General features: G+C 42.7%; 1 protein-coding gene across 1 annotated transcript in view; it reads left to right on the forward strand.

The window, feature by feature from the left end:
- Positions 1-1856: 1856 nt before the first annotated feature.
- LOC102094065 (sodium-dependent neutral amino acid transporter B(0)AT3) overlaps positions 1857-19232 on the forward strand; it is a 29278-nt gene continuing 11902 nt past the window's right edge. Inside the window, exons 1-5 of the mRNA XM_065052901.1 lie at positions 1857-2104; positions 12465-12605; positions 14146-14283; positions 16477-16658; positions 17042-17152. Coding sequence (XP_064908973.1) covers positions 1948-2104; positions 12465-12605; positions 14146-14283; positions 16477-16658; positions 17042-17152 — 729 coding nt within the window. The 5' untranslated portion in view covers positions 1857-1947. The remainder of the gene's footprint in view (positions 2105-12464; positions 12606-14145; positions 14284-16476; positions 16659-17041; positions 17153-19232) is intronic.

The following is a 19232-nucleotide window of genomic DNA, read 5'->3' on the forward strand; positions in this document are numbered from 1 at the left end:
CTCTCTGGGCAACACATACCCATGTTTCACCACCCTCATCGCAAAAAATGTCTTCCTTACAACTAGTCTGAATCTCCCCTCTTTTAGTTTAAAACCATCACCCTTTGTCCTATCATGACAGGCCTTGCTAAGAAGTCTGTCCCCATCTTTCTTATAGGCCCCTTCTAAGTACTGAAAGGCCACAGTAAGGTGTCCCCAGAGCCTTCCGTTCTCCAGGCTTAACAACCCCAATTGTCTCAGCCTTTCCTCACAGGTGTTCTAGCCTTCTGATCATTTTTGTGGCCTCCTCTAGCCCCTCTCCAACAGGTTCATGTCTTTCCTGTACTGAGGGTTCCAGAGCTGGACGCAGAACTCCATGTGGGGTCTCACCAGAGCAGAGCAGAGGGGCAGAATAACCTCCCTTGACCTGCTGCCTATGCTCCTTTTGATGCAACCCAAGATACAATTAGCCTTCTGGACTGCAGGAGCACACTGATGACTCAAGTCCAATCTTTCATCCACCATGATTAAATTAATTTGCATTTCAATTTCAATTAAAAAAAAAAAATTTGAAAGTGAGTAATTATTTCAAACTTTTTAATATGTTATTCTGTAATGGGAAAAACAATTTTTGTCTGATCTTCCTGTGGAGAAAAAGCTCAGCCATCAAGAATAAGTACGAGCAAGTTTGCAGTGGTTGGCTGCAGGTGGGAGGCATGGGAGTGAGCATGTTGCCAGAATGGTCCCTGCACAACACAAGGTATCTCCCAGCCTGAAGCACAGCAGCAGCAGTGGGAGTGATGGTGGTGAGTGCCCTGGCAGCAGTGATGCTGTGTAAGGGCTGTCAAACCCCACTGCATACACTGATTTATGAGTGCCATGCAAGACACCCTGATGAGGAACTTGGAAGTTGAGTTGCTCCACTGATGTGTATGGATGCCTGCAGAGCTGGAAGCAGATGAACTGTACTCATCTGGGGAGAGTTGTGTAGCCTAGATACGGAATTGGCTGCTGGTTGGATGATCTGCATCCTCACCGTATTTGCATGCTTAGCTGCAGAGCAGGGCTGCTTTTTCTCTCTAAGTATTTTGGTGGTAAAAAAATAAATCCATCTTCAGTTAGTTAGATACTCTTCAGTTAGATACTCTTCCCATCCAGGCAGTGGAATCCAGGCACAAAGTGTTGATTTAGTGAAGCTGGCTGGCTGGTCTCTCTAGTGTGGACTAAACTGATTTGGAGTGTAAAATAGCAAAACTCTGGTTAACTGAAAGACAACAGGAAAATGTTCTCACACACTTCCAGTTGAAGAAAGTACTCTGCTCTTGCATTCATCACTAACTATTTAATGAACAGTAAAAATATGCATTTGGGATTCATTGACAGGTGGGAAGTGATTAACCTCTAGCACCTATGGTGAAAAGGAACCAGATTCTAATGTCTCAGTATACACAGGCTAATTTTTCTTGTCTTCTATTAAATTTTCTCTTTGCATTTGCAAAAGATGTCTTCAATCATTTAACTCTATTAACAAACTAAAAGAAGAAACAGCAACACTTACTTTATTCACAGACTTTTTCCAGGTATTCTACAATTTTAATAAGTCTGCTGTAAAGGCTGGGTTTTTTTTTCTAATTATATTCAGTGTCACTCTTCTCTGAAAGTATCAGAGAACAGAAGGAGAATAGAAAATAAAACCGGTGTGATCCTGAGTTACCCATTAATAACATATTCCCACGTTCTCTAACTATAGAAGGAGCTGCAAAAAAGTCAAGAATGGTAACTCTGTCTACATAATAACCATTCCTGGTTTTGTCTTTAAACTGCAATGACATGTTCCTCTGCATTACATAAAAAGAAAACTCCACCTCCCTTTCCAGGATCCTTCAGTGACCCCGCATAAAACCTGTAGGAAGGAGAACGTTTTGAAGGGTCTTCTCATTTGGAGAGAGATAGGAATATTTCATTAAAATGTCAAAAGATTTATCAGTGCCATCTGAAATCCCTAAGGAAGATGGCAGACCCAAGTGGGACAACAAGTTCCAGTATATTTTAAGCTGTATTGGATTTGCCGTCGGTCTGGGGAACGTGTGGCGATTTCCATACTTGTGTCAAATACATGGAGGCGGTAAGATTGAAATGACACTTTGCTAAAATACTAAACTACAATTATAATATGACTGTACCACCTTATGATGGGCATGGAAGTTATATAATCACATGTATTGTCTTTTTTTTTTTTTAAAAAACTATCTAATTCTCATAAATGCTTTGCACCGGATGGGTTAGCTTTTTCTATAGAAGTATGTTTAGTTTTAAAATGATGCATTCATTAAGGAAATAAGACCAGGCCAATGCTAACTCTCAGCAAAACCAATGTCTTATACTGTTCTACAAAGTTCCTACATTGCTGCTAGAGTCCCAGTGGGAGGAGGAGGAAACTGAATGTGCAGCTCGTCACTTTAAGGAAAAGCAAGAAGTCCTGGGGAAGCCTGAGTGAACCACCCCCAAGCCAAATGGTGGCTGTACCTTCCTTTGGGAAGGTGTGCAAGTTGGTCCTTTCCCCTAACTGATGCTCTTAGGAGCTACCTTATCATCTGGAACTATCCTTGCACAAAACTAAGTTGTGCTTTTTGATATCCGTGAAGCTGTTGAGAATGCTCAGCTGATAGACCACAAACAGGATCCTGCCAGGTGGTATGGACAGCTGCCCAAGCCTGTCCCTGGGCACCATTCCCACCAAAAATTGCTTTAGAAGCAGCCACTTTAGTAAATATAAATGGATCAGAAAACCATACTTGATAACTCATCATTCACAGCAGCTTTTGAGATCTGCCATGGTAAGCTTTCTAAAGCAAAGTGATAAAGCAAATTGTTTCAGCCCAGTGTTGTTCATTACCTTCAATTAACTGGAGAAACAGAAAATTCAAACCTGGAGAAGCTGTCAGATGACAGAAAAAAATTATTAAATCCAAGCTTGTTCTACCAAGGTATCTGTATTACTTGATGAATTACATATATTTGAATAAACCAATGAACCAAGAATGGATGCTGCCTTTAATGAAGGGAAGTATTTTAGAAAGAAGTAGCCACTTAGGGACTCTGGTAAGTAGCTGAATGAATGTGATACAGCAGGTTGTATCAACAAAAATAATCTTGGCATACATAAGCAAAGAACTAGAAAGTAGGTGGATATATTGCTATCAATACCAAGGCAACTTCTGAATTTCTTCTGAAAGTCCACCTTTTCAAGTCAAGTTATAAAATTAGAGAAAATGCAGAAAAGCCCCAACAATTATTCAAGGTCTGAAAAACTTACCAGACAAGGAATGACCGAAGAATCCAATCTATTCAAGTAATGAAACTGAATATGAAGGAGTACATTTATCATAGTCTAGAAACAAGCAAATGGAAATTATTTGGGTGGCAAGGAGCTCTTTAACAGTGAACATGTCACAGTTGGAAGCTATGATTACACAAATTCAAATAATAGAAGAAGCAGTAGGTTAGATTCCTTCCAAGAGATGTTTTCCATTTTCTATTTGTAAGATGTGAAACGCAGTGAAACTCTCTCAGAAGAATGCCATAACCAGGTGGTTAGAAAGCCATAGGTGCAAGGACACTCTTTCTATGTGTTCGCTCAAGAGAACGGTTTGAATGATATGTGTTAAATGATATGTGTGTCAATGAGATGTGTTAAACACTTTTAGAGACACCCTCATAGCAGATATGGCATGGTGCCTGCAAGGAAGATGTTCTTCTGGAGTAGGAGTTGTAGACAAATACCCTACAGCATCTAAGATGGCTTTTCCATCTTGGAGCAAAGAAACAAGCATTCAGTATCAACAGACAGTATAATAAAACTAATGCAATCTAATGAATGTTCAACGTGAAGTGCTCAGTGGAAGCACGTTTGAAACGAACAGATGGGACCACAGCAAGACGCAGGCTCATCCACATGTTTCATTGACACAGATCTGTTTCTGGGACCACCGGCTGCATGAGTGTGCATGAAATTTGTGCTTCGGGGTTTTGTGCAATTCTCTAATACAGATTAAGATGAAATATTGTTCTGCTGGCCATAAAAAGGCTCTCATGCCTTCCAATGAAGCACCAAGGGTCGATTCTTAGTGCTGGAGGCAGGGGACTAGCAGTGGCCAGCTGTTTGTCAACCTCTTCAGATCCTGACCTAACTACAGAAGATCAGCAGCATTTGCCTCCTACTGAGGTTTGATCTCTCTCCTCCATGCTTCTCCTCCAAGGTCCCCTGCATCCCTGTACTACAGACCTCTGCCACTCCAGGAAAAGTGTGAGTCTGAGTGCATGGAGACCTATGACAGTATTTCTTATGTACCACATAGTCCTCAGAAAGTCTGTTTCCTTGTGTGTCCAGCTTCTGAGCACCGATATACCCCACAGGAGCTGCTAGGGACAACAGAGTCAGGGTTTACAGCAGGTTTAAAGATAATAAAAATAGAAAAATGCTGAAGGGACAAAAGTTGAGTCACTCTTTTGCACCGTGAGTAGAAATTTGCCAGTGAAAAATCGATATAAAATATCCAGCAGACTCAGTAATGGTGTATAGTTACTTTGTATCACTACCAACAATGGCACAGGATGGGTGAATAAAGCTCAATGTATGGTTGTATGGCCAGCATTTGGCCACTGGATTTTAGCAAAGGACTCGGATAGCTCAACAGCATTATGGGGTTTGTAACAAAGTGCTGTGGGGTTTGTGAAAAATTTGTCCCAGAAAGCAGGCACTGGAAGAGCTTGGGTGAGTCTTGAAGGCTACCAAGAAGACAGACCTGTGTGTATAATGTGTTTGCATTTTACCTTCTGCTAATTTAAGGCAGTGATGTGATTTGGGGATGAATTTTTGAAAGCACCCAACTCAGATGAAAAAGCCCAAGAGATTTTCAGGGGTACTGGAGCACAAATCCTGCTTGTGTGGATCTGAAGATATGAACATAGGAGAGACCAGCAGCATCGTGGTTAACCAGGAGCCCTGAGAGGTGCAGTGGCTCCGTGCCTGTAGCTGCAGCAACAAGCAGAGAGAAACCTGCCATGGATTCAGCATAGACATGCTCTAAGGCTGAATGGCTTTGGGGGTACCAACCACAGTTTCACAGCTGGTTCAGGTGATATCCAAATGTTTAAAAGTTAGACAATGCACTTTTACTCACTTCTAGATCTTTTAAATAACAAGAGATAAAACTAAGTGCTTGTATATTTTTCTCATGTCAGCTGTTCTCATCAGACCTCTGGACCTTATTCATGGCACATTAGTGTTACTCAGTAACTCAGATCTAATATAATATCAGTTTTGCTGACATTTATCACCTGCTGTTGTTACTGATTATTTGGATTTATTGCCTGAGTTAAGTTAGTTATTTACTTTTCCTGACTAATGGATATGAAGGTTGTTTGCCGCAGTAAGTGGAGACAAACACAAAGGTTCCCCAGCAACTGGGATTGAAAAGAAGTCGCTAAATGACCCAGTATATAGCTTGGCACTTAAAACTGAGACTGAATCAAGTCATATAGCTATATATGTACACACACAGTTATTTGAGTATTCTTAGAAAAAACAAAACAAAAACTCAGTTCTAGCTGGAACTTACTGCAGTGTTTTACTTTTGATTATAGCTAGTATATATATGCTTGCCTAACCCAAGGTATTAAAAATGTGCATAGTGCTTGGCCTACAGGATGACTGAAAAATACCTTTAATATAAAATACAGTTTCTTTATAGGAAAATAAATACACATAAACACTAAAGTCCTGCTAAAAAGGGAGAACTCTTTTCTTCTGGGGCAATGATTTACAGGTTTTCATAACCCATAGCCTACCTGACCTTTTACTAGAATTTGAACCACAGCTTGCTACAAAATGCAGTTGCCTGGATCACTGTGTCCTCAGAAGGAAAATAAAATGAGAGGAACAACCGGTATACCTGGAAGGTACTGTTAAAAATTAAAAAAAAAGTGTGTTGGGAAGAGTAAACTAGTTCAGTCCCCGAGAGAACAATTAATTATGTTACAATGAGTGACAAACGTAATTTTCTGTATTGTTCCCATGTCCTGCTCAAGGCCTTGGTGAAAGGCTATGGCATTTGGGGTTGATCCTTTCCTAACTTCTTGTATCTGGTTGACTGTCACAGCTCAGGTTAGTGCATGTTTGCATGTGGGTGCTGTTGCTTGCATCATTCAGTCATGAGTATTTCATAGATATGGTCACCAAGGTTATTTTATAAGTTGATTTAGGGGTGTTACCTGTCTTTGTTTAAAAATTGCTATTGCCTCCTTGGTTTTCTGGACACAGCTTTAGCCCCTTCATTGTTGCTCAAGGAGATATAATCATTTACATGGAAAACTCAACCCTGCAAAATTTCAGAGTCTGTAATCTGTGCAATGTGGCCCGTAAGTCAAAACCAGTGCCATCATAGATATGCTGCACAAATATGCTGCTACAGTAGTACATACTTTTCATTTGGATTAAGGGATGTGCAGAAGACATGACAAAGATTCTCTTCCAGAGAGAGGGTTGAATATGATTAAGTTGCTGCTTTTTTTCCTACCTGATGTCTTCATGTGATTTGTTGCTTTGTTGGCTACTACACTGCTTAGCTGAACTCCCATGGGGTAAGAGGTCTGATAATCCCCTTTCAATAGCTAATAGCTTTTTCTCTGTATCTGAACAAGTAGTTATAACCTATTGCAATTTCTTGTTGGTAAAACATAACTTATCACAGGTATCTTGACATTAAATTCTCAGTCTTTTGGAAAAATGCACCCATCACCGTTTCTCCTATATACCAACAGAATCAGTGAAGTGGATCTCTTGAGTGTTTGTTGCGTTGATGCATTGAGATGTGCTCTCTGAACTTTTCGGACTCTACGGGGAAGTGGTGGAGTCACCATCCCTGGAGGTGTTTAAAAGGCATTTAGATGAGGTTCTTAGTGACATGGTTTAGTGCTAGAGCTAGGTTAGGTTGTGGTTGGAGTCGATGATCCTGACGGTCTCTTCCATCTGAAATGATTCTGTGATTCTATGTTTCTACAGATGCATTTTCTTTGGAATTATTATTTTGCCACTTTCCAGGTCACTTCAGTCTTCACTATAATTATTGTTTTCGATTCCTAAATCTCTGATGTGAAGAAAATGCATTATTCATGTTCTGGCCTTTCAAATGCTGTTGTGTCTTCGGATCGTTACTTGCCTTAATTCTGCTAGCTGATCTGCAGGCACTAGTAAGATGCAATATCGAGCAGGTGGATCAGTTCCTCTAAGTTTTTCTCCTTTTCTCATTTAAGAAGTCTTCACTGGAACCCAAACATCAAGCAAAGGTATTGGGTTTTCTTCTCTGCTTCTCACTGAGGGTCGTCAATTTCTGCTGGTCTTGGTACATCTTGATTAGAAGGTCACCTGGCTGATACATCAAAATATTTTACATTTCCACTAGTTGGGTCTATTGCTCTCTCTTTCCAAGATGTGACAAAACCAATTTGACTGTTTCACCCTGCTTCGCCAGTTGCCACAATTCCACTTTAGGTTGTGCTCCTTTATCGGTCTCCTGGTTGTTCTGCCCTCTGGTGCACCAGCACCTCTCAACAGGCTGCCTAGTAGTTCATGCATTTTCTTTCAGATTGTCATGTGTATGTAGGTGATATAACAAAGACTGTGCCCTTCCTGTCTTTTTGCAGGCAGAGACCTAAATAGGGGTGAGCAGTTGGTTTTCTTACCTGATTTGCTTGTACATTGCAATTAAGGGGCCAGGTTTTAAAAAACATCAGTGTACCTGGAGTGCACCAGTTATTTTCTTTTCTCCTGCCATAACTGTAGAGGTATCTCCTCTTTAATGGTTCTTCTGAGTTATCAGTGATACTGATCATGTTACATGCTGGTGTTCCTTTTCACTTGGGACTCTATTGTTAATGAAACCAACGTACCAATATATCCAATATTTGTAGTTGATAGCCCGAGCTTGAACAAGCTCTTGTCAGATTTCTGTGCCTTCTCATGTGCACAGGGATTGTTCCTCAGCTTCGCAGTATCCTTGTGCAGGATGTCCTTGCAAAATAACTTTCCATTCTGGTAGACTTTAGACTTCTTTTTTTCCTTGATCTTTCAGTAGTGCAGGCATCTACTTGCAGGATGGATTCTGCATGCATCTTGAGTGTCTTTCTGACAAAATGAATGACGTAGACTAAAGTTTTCCTAGGTCATGCCTCAGGAAATTCTCTGATGATATTCTTGATTTTTATGGGCATTTCTCCAGGTTTTTAAGTTACTGAAGTTAAACTTTTGTTTTTAGAGGTTTGCCTCTGGGCTTGCTTCTCAGGTATGTCGTTTATTTTCTTCTCACTGTAGAACATATAGATCAATAATATCTCTATATATCTAGAACATCTATATATACATATACCTAGAATATCCAGATACAGAATAATTTGCTTACTGACACTTTATGATTGTTTCTGCTAAGATTTCCTTTTCCCATGCCTCATGGAAGCCAAACCTACTAAATTTCTTCTATACCTGTGCTAAACATCATATGGATGCTGATAAGGTTTTGCCGTGCCCATGTTTGAATGCTCTGTTTTGTGATACATGCTTTGCGTTAGGTACTAGCATGCTTCTTCATGCTGCTTCTTGGATTTTCTTCTTGCCTTTTCCATAGCTAAATTTCTCATGGCAGGGTTTGTTTGTTTTGTTTCGTTCTTTTAAATATTCAAATTCTGTCCTCTGGCACATCCTCTCCTATGTATAAAGCAGAGCTCTTGACTGTGTAGTGTTGTAGGGTTCCTATACACTATTAGGTATCTGATACTTTTTTAGTCTTCCTTCCTTCCTTCCTTCCTTCCTTCCTTCCTTCCTTCCTTCCTTCCTTCCTTCCTTCCTTCCTTCCTTCCTTCCTTCCTCTTCTTCCTCTTCTTCCTCTTCCTCTTCCCTTTTTTCTTTCTTTCTTGGGAAAGAGTAAGCTTCAAGTGCTTGAGGAAACTGTCTATGCTTTTCTTGACTATTTCCTTTTTGCCTAAAAATACTGTGAAGCTAAGGAATTACTGTAAACATATCTCCACACTACAAGCCATTTATTTGAATTACTTTTGAGAAATATTAGTTCCATTAACTATTTCTTCTTAGCCTAATCTTCTGCCATATTTTCAGGTTTGCAGATAGCATATGTTTTACATTGTTCTCATGGAAAAACAGTGCTTTCTTTCTAAGTGTAATACTATGTTTTGCCATGCTGTAAATAGGACTGGAGATACATAGAAACCAGCACAAAGTAAACAGGCTTTTTACCAGCAGAATATCTCAACATGCTCTGCTGCCAATGGTCCAACCAGCAAACAGAAATGGAGAGAGAGATAACAGAGGGCAGTTCGCTCTAATTATTACACAGTTATTTCTAGAGAGATATGATATGGGAGATAGGCTGGTCTCTTACAGAGTGAGCCCTCTGCTAGCGGGGTCTCAGCATCTCGGGGATTGCAGGAAACAGGCAGCGGGGAGAACAAGCAGAGCGCTCCGCTCTGCTGTGCTCCTGTCACTCGCGTCAAGGTTTTGCCTTTCCCAGGAGCCAGCCCAAGGTGTAGGGTTGTCAGGAGGGCTGGGTGGGTGTTCCCAGGTCTGCTGTGGAGGTGGATAATGCAGCACGTCTGAAGGATAGCACAGGGTTGAGCATGGTGAGAGGTTACTGAGTCGGAGGATCTGCAAATTCCTTAGTATTTACATGGGAGCTTCAGTAAGTATCTCCAGCTGAGATTTCATCATGTGGTAAAACACTTAAACTATTGTGGTCCTTAACTCCCCTTGTAAATGTCTCTCTTGGGGGGCTTATAACAGCCACTTTAGAACTTCACCCAAACAAGGGGATTATTGAGCAGGCATACTGAGGCTCCAAATTGAGGATTTAACATACTGGGAATAGATTGTGACACTCCTTTTCCCAAATCTGCTTTTTAGCAGCTAAAGACATCTTAAGAAATCAGACCATGAGGAGAGACATTTATTTCCACCTTTGGCAAATTAAGAACAGTTCTTCATTAAGAAAAGCTTTGCCGATGTATTGTTCCTATGTATTTCTTGATAAAGGGCTGAACTATTAGACAACACACCTTCTCTGGGTGTTGTATGTAGTTTTGCAGCACTAAGAAATAGGTAGAAAAGTTATTGCAATACTTAGCCCAAGCGCCTCAATTTATCTGCCCAGCCTTTCTAAACAGTCACTGACTGCAAAACACAGGAGCCATTCCAGGAAGAGACCAGAGATCCTTGTGTATTCTCCCACCTCCCTCTTGGGGATGAAGACAGAAGCAGAGAGCTGAGCTGCTCTGCTCTGCAATCTCTGATGGTGAAACTGCTCTCTCTACTAGCCTGGAGGGGAGAAGGTTTCCAGAGCTGGAAGAGCAGAGCAAGGTGGACTTAGATATGAGATTTGGAGGCAAAGCTGAAATTTTATAACAAGGCACGGGTTTACTGACAAAGCAATGAGGGAGTCAGTATGAGTTGGTAGGAGGATTGGGAGGGGGCTGAGGCAGGACTTTTGTCTGTCTCCCCAGAGAAAAGAGGCTTCGTGGCCACTGTGGTTGCTGGTCATGGCCATAAAATTCAATCTATTACACCATTTTGATTTAACTGGACATTTGGGCAGGTGGCTTAAACATACTGACAAAGGTTCTGGTCTCGTGAAAATCAACATCACTGCAAAGTAAGGAGACACAAACCCACATCCCTTCTGAGGGAAGGTTGGGGAGATGAGGCCAGTATCTAGTGGAGTGCCTCAGGGGTCAGTACTGGGGCCAATATTATTCAATATATTCATTAACGATTTAGACGAGGGAATAGAGTGTACTATCAGCAAGTTTGCTGATGACACTAAGCTGGGAGGGGTAGCTGACACGCCAGAAGGCTGTGCTGCCATCCAGCGGGACCTGGACAGGCTGGAGAGTTGGGCGGGGAATAACCTAATGAAATTTAACAAGGGAAAGTGTAGAGTCCTGCATCTGGGCAGGAACAACCCCAGGTTCCAGTATAGGTTGGGAAATTACATATTAGAGAGCAGTGTAGGGGAAAGGGACCTGGGGGTCCTGGTGGACAACAGGATGACCATGAGCCAGCACTGTGCCCTTGTGGCCAGGAAGGCCAATGGCATCCTGGGCTGTATTAGAAGGGGGGTGGTTAGTAGATCGAGAGAGGTCCTCCTTCCCCTCTACTCCGCCCTGGTGAGACCACATCTGGAATATTGTGTCCAGTTCTGGGCCCTTCAGTTCCAGAAGGACAGGGAACTGCTGGAGAGGGTCCAGCGTAGGGCAACGAAGATGATTAAGGGAGTGGAGCACCTCCCTTATGAAGAAAGGCTGAGGGAGCTGGGTCTCTTTAGTTTGGAGAAGAGGAGACTAATGGGGGACCTTATAAATGTTTATAAATATATAAATGTTTATATAATTATATCAATGTTTATAAATATATAAAGGGTGAGTGCCATGAGGATGGAGCCAGGCTCTTCTCGGTGGCAAACAATGACAGGACAAGGGGTAATGGGATCAAGCTGGAACACAAGAGGTTCCGCTTAAATTTGAGAAGAAACTTCTTCTCAGTGAGGGTAACAGAGCACTGGAACAGGCTGCCCAGGGAGGTTGTGGAGTCTCCTTCTCTGGAGACATTCAAAACCCTCCTGGACATGTTCCTGTGCGACCTCACTTAGGCGCTCCTGCTCCAGCAGGGGGATTGGACTAGATGATCTTTTGAGGTCCCTTCCAATCCCAAACATACTGTGATGAGACATTACAGACCATTTTGCAGGAGCAAGCCAGGCAGCCAGCAGGATTGATACCTTCCCACAGGCACCCAACAGCACAGGCTGCCTCTAGCCCAGGGGAGCTGCTGTGAGAGTAACAGTAAAGATACAGAGGATGCAAATCAGGAGGATATCAGGTTTCATTGCTCCCACGTCTCACAGAAAAACTTCAGTCTCGTGTTCAGTTTTTCATTAGCTAGAGGCTCTGTGCTCTGAGCAGAACTTCACATAATGAAGTAAACTGGTCTCTTGGGGGTCTTCACTGCAAAACCCTGCTTTACCAGGGGAGGATGGAGGAGCACATGTCTGAGAGCTTTAGGGAGGGAAATCAGGTGATGCACTGAAGGGGAAACAGATGGTACAGGGGAGAGGCAAACCCTTGTGCTTTATGAGCAGGGGGGAGAAGATGCTTGAAAGAAAGGGAAATGAAGGAAATAGTGAGGCTATTTATAATGGGCTGTAGCAGTGCCTGAAGGGAAGCATCCTGCAGCACTAAGCATCCCAGTCCTTCCTCCTACATCTTCACCAACAAAATTACCAGTAACGGATGTTACTTGGCAGGTATCCCCACCAATTCTTCCTCTCAACACATCCTACCAGGACTTTGTCAGGGTCATAAGCAGTAATTTCAGTGAGAGGCAGATAGTCATGTGGCTTAATTGCACTTACTTGTGTTTTCAGGGGCATTCCTGATCCCATACTTCATCGCGCTTTTCTTTGAAGGAATCCCACTGTTGCATCTCGAACTGGCCCTAGGACAGTTTCTGAGAAAAGGCAGCATCGGTGCTTGGAACACCATCTCACCTTACCTTGGAGGAATTGGTAGGTATCTCCAGGTCCCAGCTCAGCTGCAGCTGAGCTCCCACCCACCGTTCATTTCCTACAGACCTGTGCCTGATGCTTGTTAGGATATAAAAATAAATGCTTGTTAGGATATAAAATTTTTATGATGAGCGTGGTGAAACGCTGGAACAGGTTGCCCAGAGAGGTGGTAGATGCCTCATCCCTGGAAACATTCCAGGCCAGGCTGGACGGGCCTCTGAGCAACCTGATCTAGTTGAAGATGTCCCTGCTCATTGCAGGGAGGTTGGACTAGATGACCTTTGAAGGTCCCTTCCAACCCAAACTATTTTAGATGCTATGATTTTATATCACTCCCATCAGGTGTTGCTCAGCACACGAGGGCCTTAAATGCAAACCTCAGAACCTTTGCTGTGGGAAGCATAACAATCATGAGCTCTGCTAGCCAATGCTGCCCCGTTCCAACCATATCCTGGAGCACACACAAGAGCTGCCTGCCTGTGATGCTTCTCACTCCTCCCTCACAGCCCCTCCAGGAGCCAGTCTTCTCTGTCCAGGGGTAATCAGACTGGAGGGTGGACAGAAAGACAGGAAACCAGGAACAGGAGCCTGGCATCTCATAAAGAGCCTAAAGCATCTGAGAAAGTTCCCTTCCATGAGAGGGTGGCATGACCAGGCTACTGGAGGGATGCTATTAACCTGGCTGGGCACAAGGGACAATCCACACAGCAGTGGGCATCAGACTGGTGTGCAGTCCCGTACTGGCATTTTTTTTTTCTATTTATTTAATTTAATATATGATGAAAAAACATATATTGTGTCCTGCATACATTGTTAGGTTGCAAAAAGTGAATGGAAGCAGCCATCATTAGGGGGCTGAACCATCAGCTCTACCAGTTTTGAGCCCGCAACCTCCTGCCTGCAGGGACAAGGAGGAAACCTCAGATGCTCCAGCCAGGGCTGCTGGACCATGACCTCCTTTAATGGGATTGTCAGCAACAGCCATGCCTGTGGGGGTGTGTGGAAGGAGAAGCGATGAGTAAGAGGTCTTATCTAAGGGCCAGAGGGCAAGCAGGAAGAAATACCAGGCAGCAGGTGGTGCTTTCAGCTAAACCCATGTCCTACAATTAGGCATGTCCATCCTCCCCTTCTGTTATTCTTCCTTCCTTATTGTAGAAGCAGAACAGTTACCAGCTTATGGCATATGTGCATGATTGGACACAAAAGAGTGCCCTCATGCAGGTATAGTCTTATTTGGTCTCTGCTACTGAAATTGTCCCGTGTTGTAGAAAACATTTATATATTAGAGCAAAGACTTCAGCCCTAATACTCTACACAATAGGGAGTGCCAGTCTTCTTGGAGCGAGGCTGGTGAACAGGGGGTACTGCACATCAGTGTTTGGCTACTGAGGACACAAGCGCCTATCTTTCATGTGAAAATCTCTGGAGGGGGAAATAAATTACCTTGAAAAATTAGGAAACATGAGCATCTAAGAGCAAGTGCTGTGACTGATATTTTTTTCCAAAGCTTTTCTAAGCTGGGATCTTGTGGTTTCTGCAGGCGTTGGTTCGTGGATGGTGTCAGTTCTGGTGAGCTTATACTACAACACCGTTTTAACCTGGGTGATGTGGTATTTCGTAAATTCCTTCCAAGAGCCTCTTCCTTGGAGTGTTTGTCCTCTAAACAAAAACAGAACAGGTAACTACCACTTTGAGCATCACTGCTAGCAAAAGGAGGATCACAAATGTCAGAGTCTGGGGGCTAGCAGGGGGAAAAGGGAAGCTTTGTTTATTTTCTATGCTTGTGCTATGATACAAGCACCAATTTGAAAGAGTGTCCTCTCCTCTCTGACTATGAAAAAATAGCCCTTTATCAAGACACACATGACTGCTATCATAAACTATGTCTCAAGATACATGAGATTGTTAACATAATTAAGAACCACATTTATGACTATGTCTTCCAGTAAATGCTGTAAATGAGACTTCTGAGTTTTCACTAGGTGGTGAGGCATTGGTTATGGCTCACCACAAGCTCCTACAGAAACCTTTCATCTCATTTGACATGATATACTGAGTTGACAGAGCAGGACACCGAGCCCTACTGGAGAACTTTAGTTTCTGCCTGTTGATTGCTGAGACTAATTTTGCACATCTAACAAGACAGCTTCATAGAACAGCTAACCAAGAAAACCCTGAGAAGTGACACTTGATCTGGCCTCAAGTTGTGCACGTGATCTGGTTTGTTTTGCTGTGAAGAAGCTGGGAGAGCGATAAAAGCCTACTTAAATCCATCATCCTCACAGGAACAACAAAAGCCAGAAAATCCACGACTCCTTTTCTTGATTTCAAAATGGGAAACGAAATAATGGTGTTGTAAAAAAGAAAAAGAAAAGGAGTAGCTACATAAGCAAAACACTTCTGAGGTAGCAGAGAAACTACTTAAAGAGAAACTCTTTGAGGCTCAGACCAAATACATGCCACCCATTACAAAACCTTTAGTAAGGCTAAAGACAGTGTACCTTAGCAGGATAAGGAAGACTGCTCTCAGTTCTTTAAAACTATTTCTCAGCTCTCTTTTTTATTCAGAGCAGGAGAGATGACAAGTTCCAGCGCAGAGCAAGAAACATAATCTGAGTAAGAGGCTAAGAAAAAAGACAAAACAGCAGAAGTCCACTTTCTTTTGACACCTTAGTTATTCCCAAGGATTATTCTAGAGTAGGAAGACAGTCAGACATCCCCTGTCTTTGTTACAGAAGTAGAGAAAATTATTTTTGTCTTGAGAAATAGGATTCTTTCATTTCTCAGGATTCAGATGTCAGGATTCAGTAGTGAGCTGAACCAATGTCTTCCAAACCTGCTTTGTAGATCAGTTTTTTTAAATCAACTAGTTTTTCATACAAAAACCTGCATTTTTGTTATGCCTCTTTAAGAGAATGTTGAGGAAGTCCTTTAAGCAAGTATTTACAAATACTACCTATTTTACATCATACATAACAATCCTTTGATGTCTTTCGTCACAGTTTCTTTTGCTCTGTTAAGAGGTCTTCCTGTCCTCTTTACCTGAGCTAGCATTGATGGCTCTGCACCCCAGGGTCAGGTGGCAATGGGGCCTCTCCTGCCGCTGGGGCAGCACCCCACAAACCTCTCCCAGAGATGGGCTCCTCGGTCAGTCCTTTCTCCCAAAACACAGCAGAAGGACCCACAGCCACCGTCTCTTCCAGAGGCTGAAGGGTTGTGAGGTGAGAATGGAAGAGCAACACACTTTGTTTCCTCCATCTACTTGAAAACATTTGAATCAACATCTATGCAGAGGTGTGAGCACGGATCATGCACTGAGCCTGGCTGGGTTGTGCGTGCTCCCCTGGGAACCTCCCCTGGGATTCCTGCTCACAGAAGTCCTGCAAATGTGAACCAACGAGGCTGATGCTTGGGTCCGGCCCCACTGCTGGGCTGTGACATAGACAGGGGACCCTGGGCTTGGATGTATCTTCAGGTGCCTGAACCTTGTTATAGCTCCACCAACTTGTAGACATACAGGTAAAAAGTTTCATAGTCTCCAACACAATGAGAGTTCAGATTTTACCTTGCACCGAGTAGGACACCTTTTCTATTCAGAAAGTTATCGCCTGTAGAAAGGCCGCTGGTGCCCTGGTGTAGGTCTGACCTAAGTCTCAGTCTCAGCCTGCCATGACAGAGTTTACTTGCTGCATGTTACAAACTGGGCAGAAAGGCCAGTTCAGTCCATCTCTATATCTGATTAGGCAGCTCACAAGAGACCATCCTGCCACTCTCCATTAATATAAATTATTGCTTCCTAACTATAAAGCGAGTGGGAAAAATATTACTAGTTTTAAAATTTATTCTCATGCTTGCCACATTTTTTTTCCAGGGCTGAACGAAGAATGTTATGAAAGTACGGCAGTAAATTATTTTTGGTACAGGAAAACTTTGAACATAACACCTGATATCACTGAGAGTGGCACTTTACAGTGGTGGCTCATTTTGTGCTTAGCAGCTTGCTGGGCAATTGTCTATCTCTGCACTATCCGAGGAATTGAAACCACAGGAAAGGTATGGAAAGGACAGAGAAGCACGTTATCCCACATTCTGGATCTTGCACTCCAGTGTTTCCTCACCAAGGAAAAACCTTCCCCATTTACCACTCTAGGACCATTTCAGTGTGCTCCTTATCTAAGGCAGCAATGACAGTGGTACAAGGGGATCAAAATGACACCTCCCTCCTTTTCCATTACAAGTGCTTCTGCCCTGCCAGTGTCCCCTCACACAGTTTTAAGAGCAATTTTGTTACAAATAAGTTCCGCTTCTTTTAAAGATGGCAATATTCATGTGTAGCTGTTATATCTAATATTATTAGGATTACATCTTGCAGTAACTTAAATAGGATCTATTAGTGTTACTGTCAGTAACTGTCTGTCTGTCTTGTCCTACTTTAGGCAATTTACGTAACAGCAATATTTCCTTACCTGGTCCTAACTATATTCCTTATTCAAGGACTCACACTACCAGGAGCCACTGAAGGTCTAGCTTACCTCTTCACCCCCAACGTAAGTATTACTACTACAGTCAGAAGTACTATTTTTCCTTTTTCTCCCCTCAGATCTTGTACTGTATATTCATTTTCCAGCAACTCCTGATCTAGCTCCCTATCCAAAAGCTCAGCTAAGTTCTTTTTTCCTCAGACAAAGTGATATAGTATTTCAGCATACTTCAGCAAGAAATGAAGCACCAAAGTATTCAACAGATCAGTAATAAGCATACCAGAAAATACTGGAAAATTTAGTGTAAGTTTGTTATGGATGCCTCGGTCTTGAATGTGTAAGTAAAACTGATGCACTTCAACAGAATCATCTCTCTTTTACACACAATAAAGATGGGATTTCCCTGTCAAGGCTCCAGAATTTACACAACTAATCTTTTAAGAATTAACAAGGAAAACAACTGAGGAATTACACTGCAAAGTGTAAGGTTTTTTAGGGTTGAAGTTCATTGTCTCCTACTGTTCTTTCTCCATAGGTGATGTTTTCAGCCCCTTGTAGCTGCTCCTGAAAGTAAAACTGCTTATCAGAGAATATCTTTCTCCTATTTTTTTTTCTCATCTTCTCAAGGGGACAGGAGTCCCAGATCCCTACATTAGCATCCCTACACTGGCTGTTTCAGCAGGATCTCTTTACACTATCCTTAGTGGCCTGACCTCATGCAAAATCAAATTGTTTCTCCAAGTGGTTTCTAGCAACCATAGGCTCCTCACAGCTCCACCTTCATGCCAAAAAGCTCTGTAAAGTGGTGAGTATAAAGGAAGAAGAGCAGCACCCACTGACAGATGGTTTCGGAGCATCCCATGCCTCCACAGCCACAGTGGTGCTCCTTGCTGCAGGAGCACTGGGTATTTCCCTTTCCCTCCCTCCAACAGCAACACAGGCATTAAGGACAACTTAATCCAAGAAGACCAGAGAATAGGTTACATGTCAGCCTAGAAAGGGACGAAAGCAAGAGGAAGCTCAGATGAGACTCCACTGTCATAGAATCACAGAATAGTTTGAGTTGGAAGGGACCTTCAAAGCTCATCTAGTCCAACCCCCCTGAAATGAGCAGGGACACCTCCAACGAGACCTGGTTGCTCAGAGACCCATCCAGCCTGGCCTGGAATGTTTCCAGGTGTTTCCACCAATGTTTCCACCTATCTGGGCAACCTGTGCCAGTGTTTTACCACCCTCATTATAAAGAAATTCTTTCCTCATGTCCATCCTGAATCTCCCCTCCTTTAGTCTAAAACCCCCACCCTGCAAGCCCAGTGGCTTTGAACACCGTCAGAGCTCAGAAAGGACAACCATGGTCTTTACAGGAGATCAGGACATGCACTTGCACTTTTGTGGGGCCCAGACAGGACAGTAAATGCTTGGTAAAGTGTTTCAATGAAGGAAGCATGTTAGACAACCAGAACAGCACTTGGCCTGTTGTCGTTTGGTCTCAGCCTGGCTGTCAGGTTTCTCTTGAAGAACTTGGACATCTTTGGAACTTATGATCATTGTGCAGTGAACTTAATGCAAAAACTGGATTTGTGTGTATTCACAAAGCCTGGAGGTATTGAAGCACTGAAGGGCAGCAGATCGTCATAAAAGAAGAGCTGGATGGTTTGTAGACCGGCAGCAGAAGTCAGGATGAAAATGCAACTGCAATCAACCTGTGGTTAATGATTAGTCACTTTGAGGATGGAGTTCCTGGGGACATTCCTGAAGGGCCATCTGAAGACGGTTTTGGCGATTAAACTACATTCTTATCAACAAACATGGAAAAAATGATGCAGCAGCCTGGTAAGTGATATCTGCTATGGGTGTTGTTATTGCACAGAAAGTAAAACAGAGAGATTTCTTTGTTAAACAACTGTTATGGAGGATTTGGGCATTTCAAGGACTTAAAAAAGATAGTAAGAGTACAACTGCAACATCTCTCTCTTCCCCTTGCCCACAACTGCAGTACCAGCATTGCCTTTTCTTTTAGTTTAATGAAAAGCTATTCCCACGACTGACATCAGTAAATCCAGGGGGGTTTCATATTACTTAACTGTTTGCTGTTTTCTTCTTCTTTTCCTGTCTTTTTGAAGGAAGCTTGTGAAGTTTTAGCAAA

Source organism: Columba livia, chromosome 2 (genome assembly GCF_036013475.1).
Source record: "Columba livia isolate bColLiv1 breed racing homer chromosome 2, bColLiv1.pat.W.v2, whole genome shotgun sequence".
NCBI lineage: Eukaryota > Metazoa > Chordata > Aves > Columbiformes > Columbidae > Columba > Columba livia.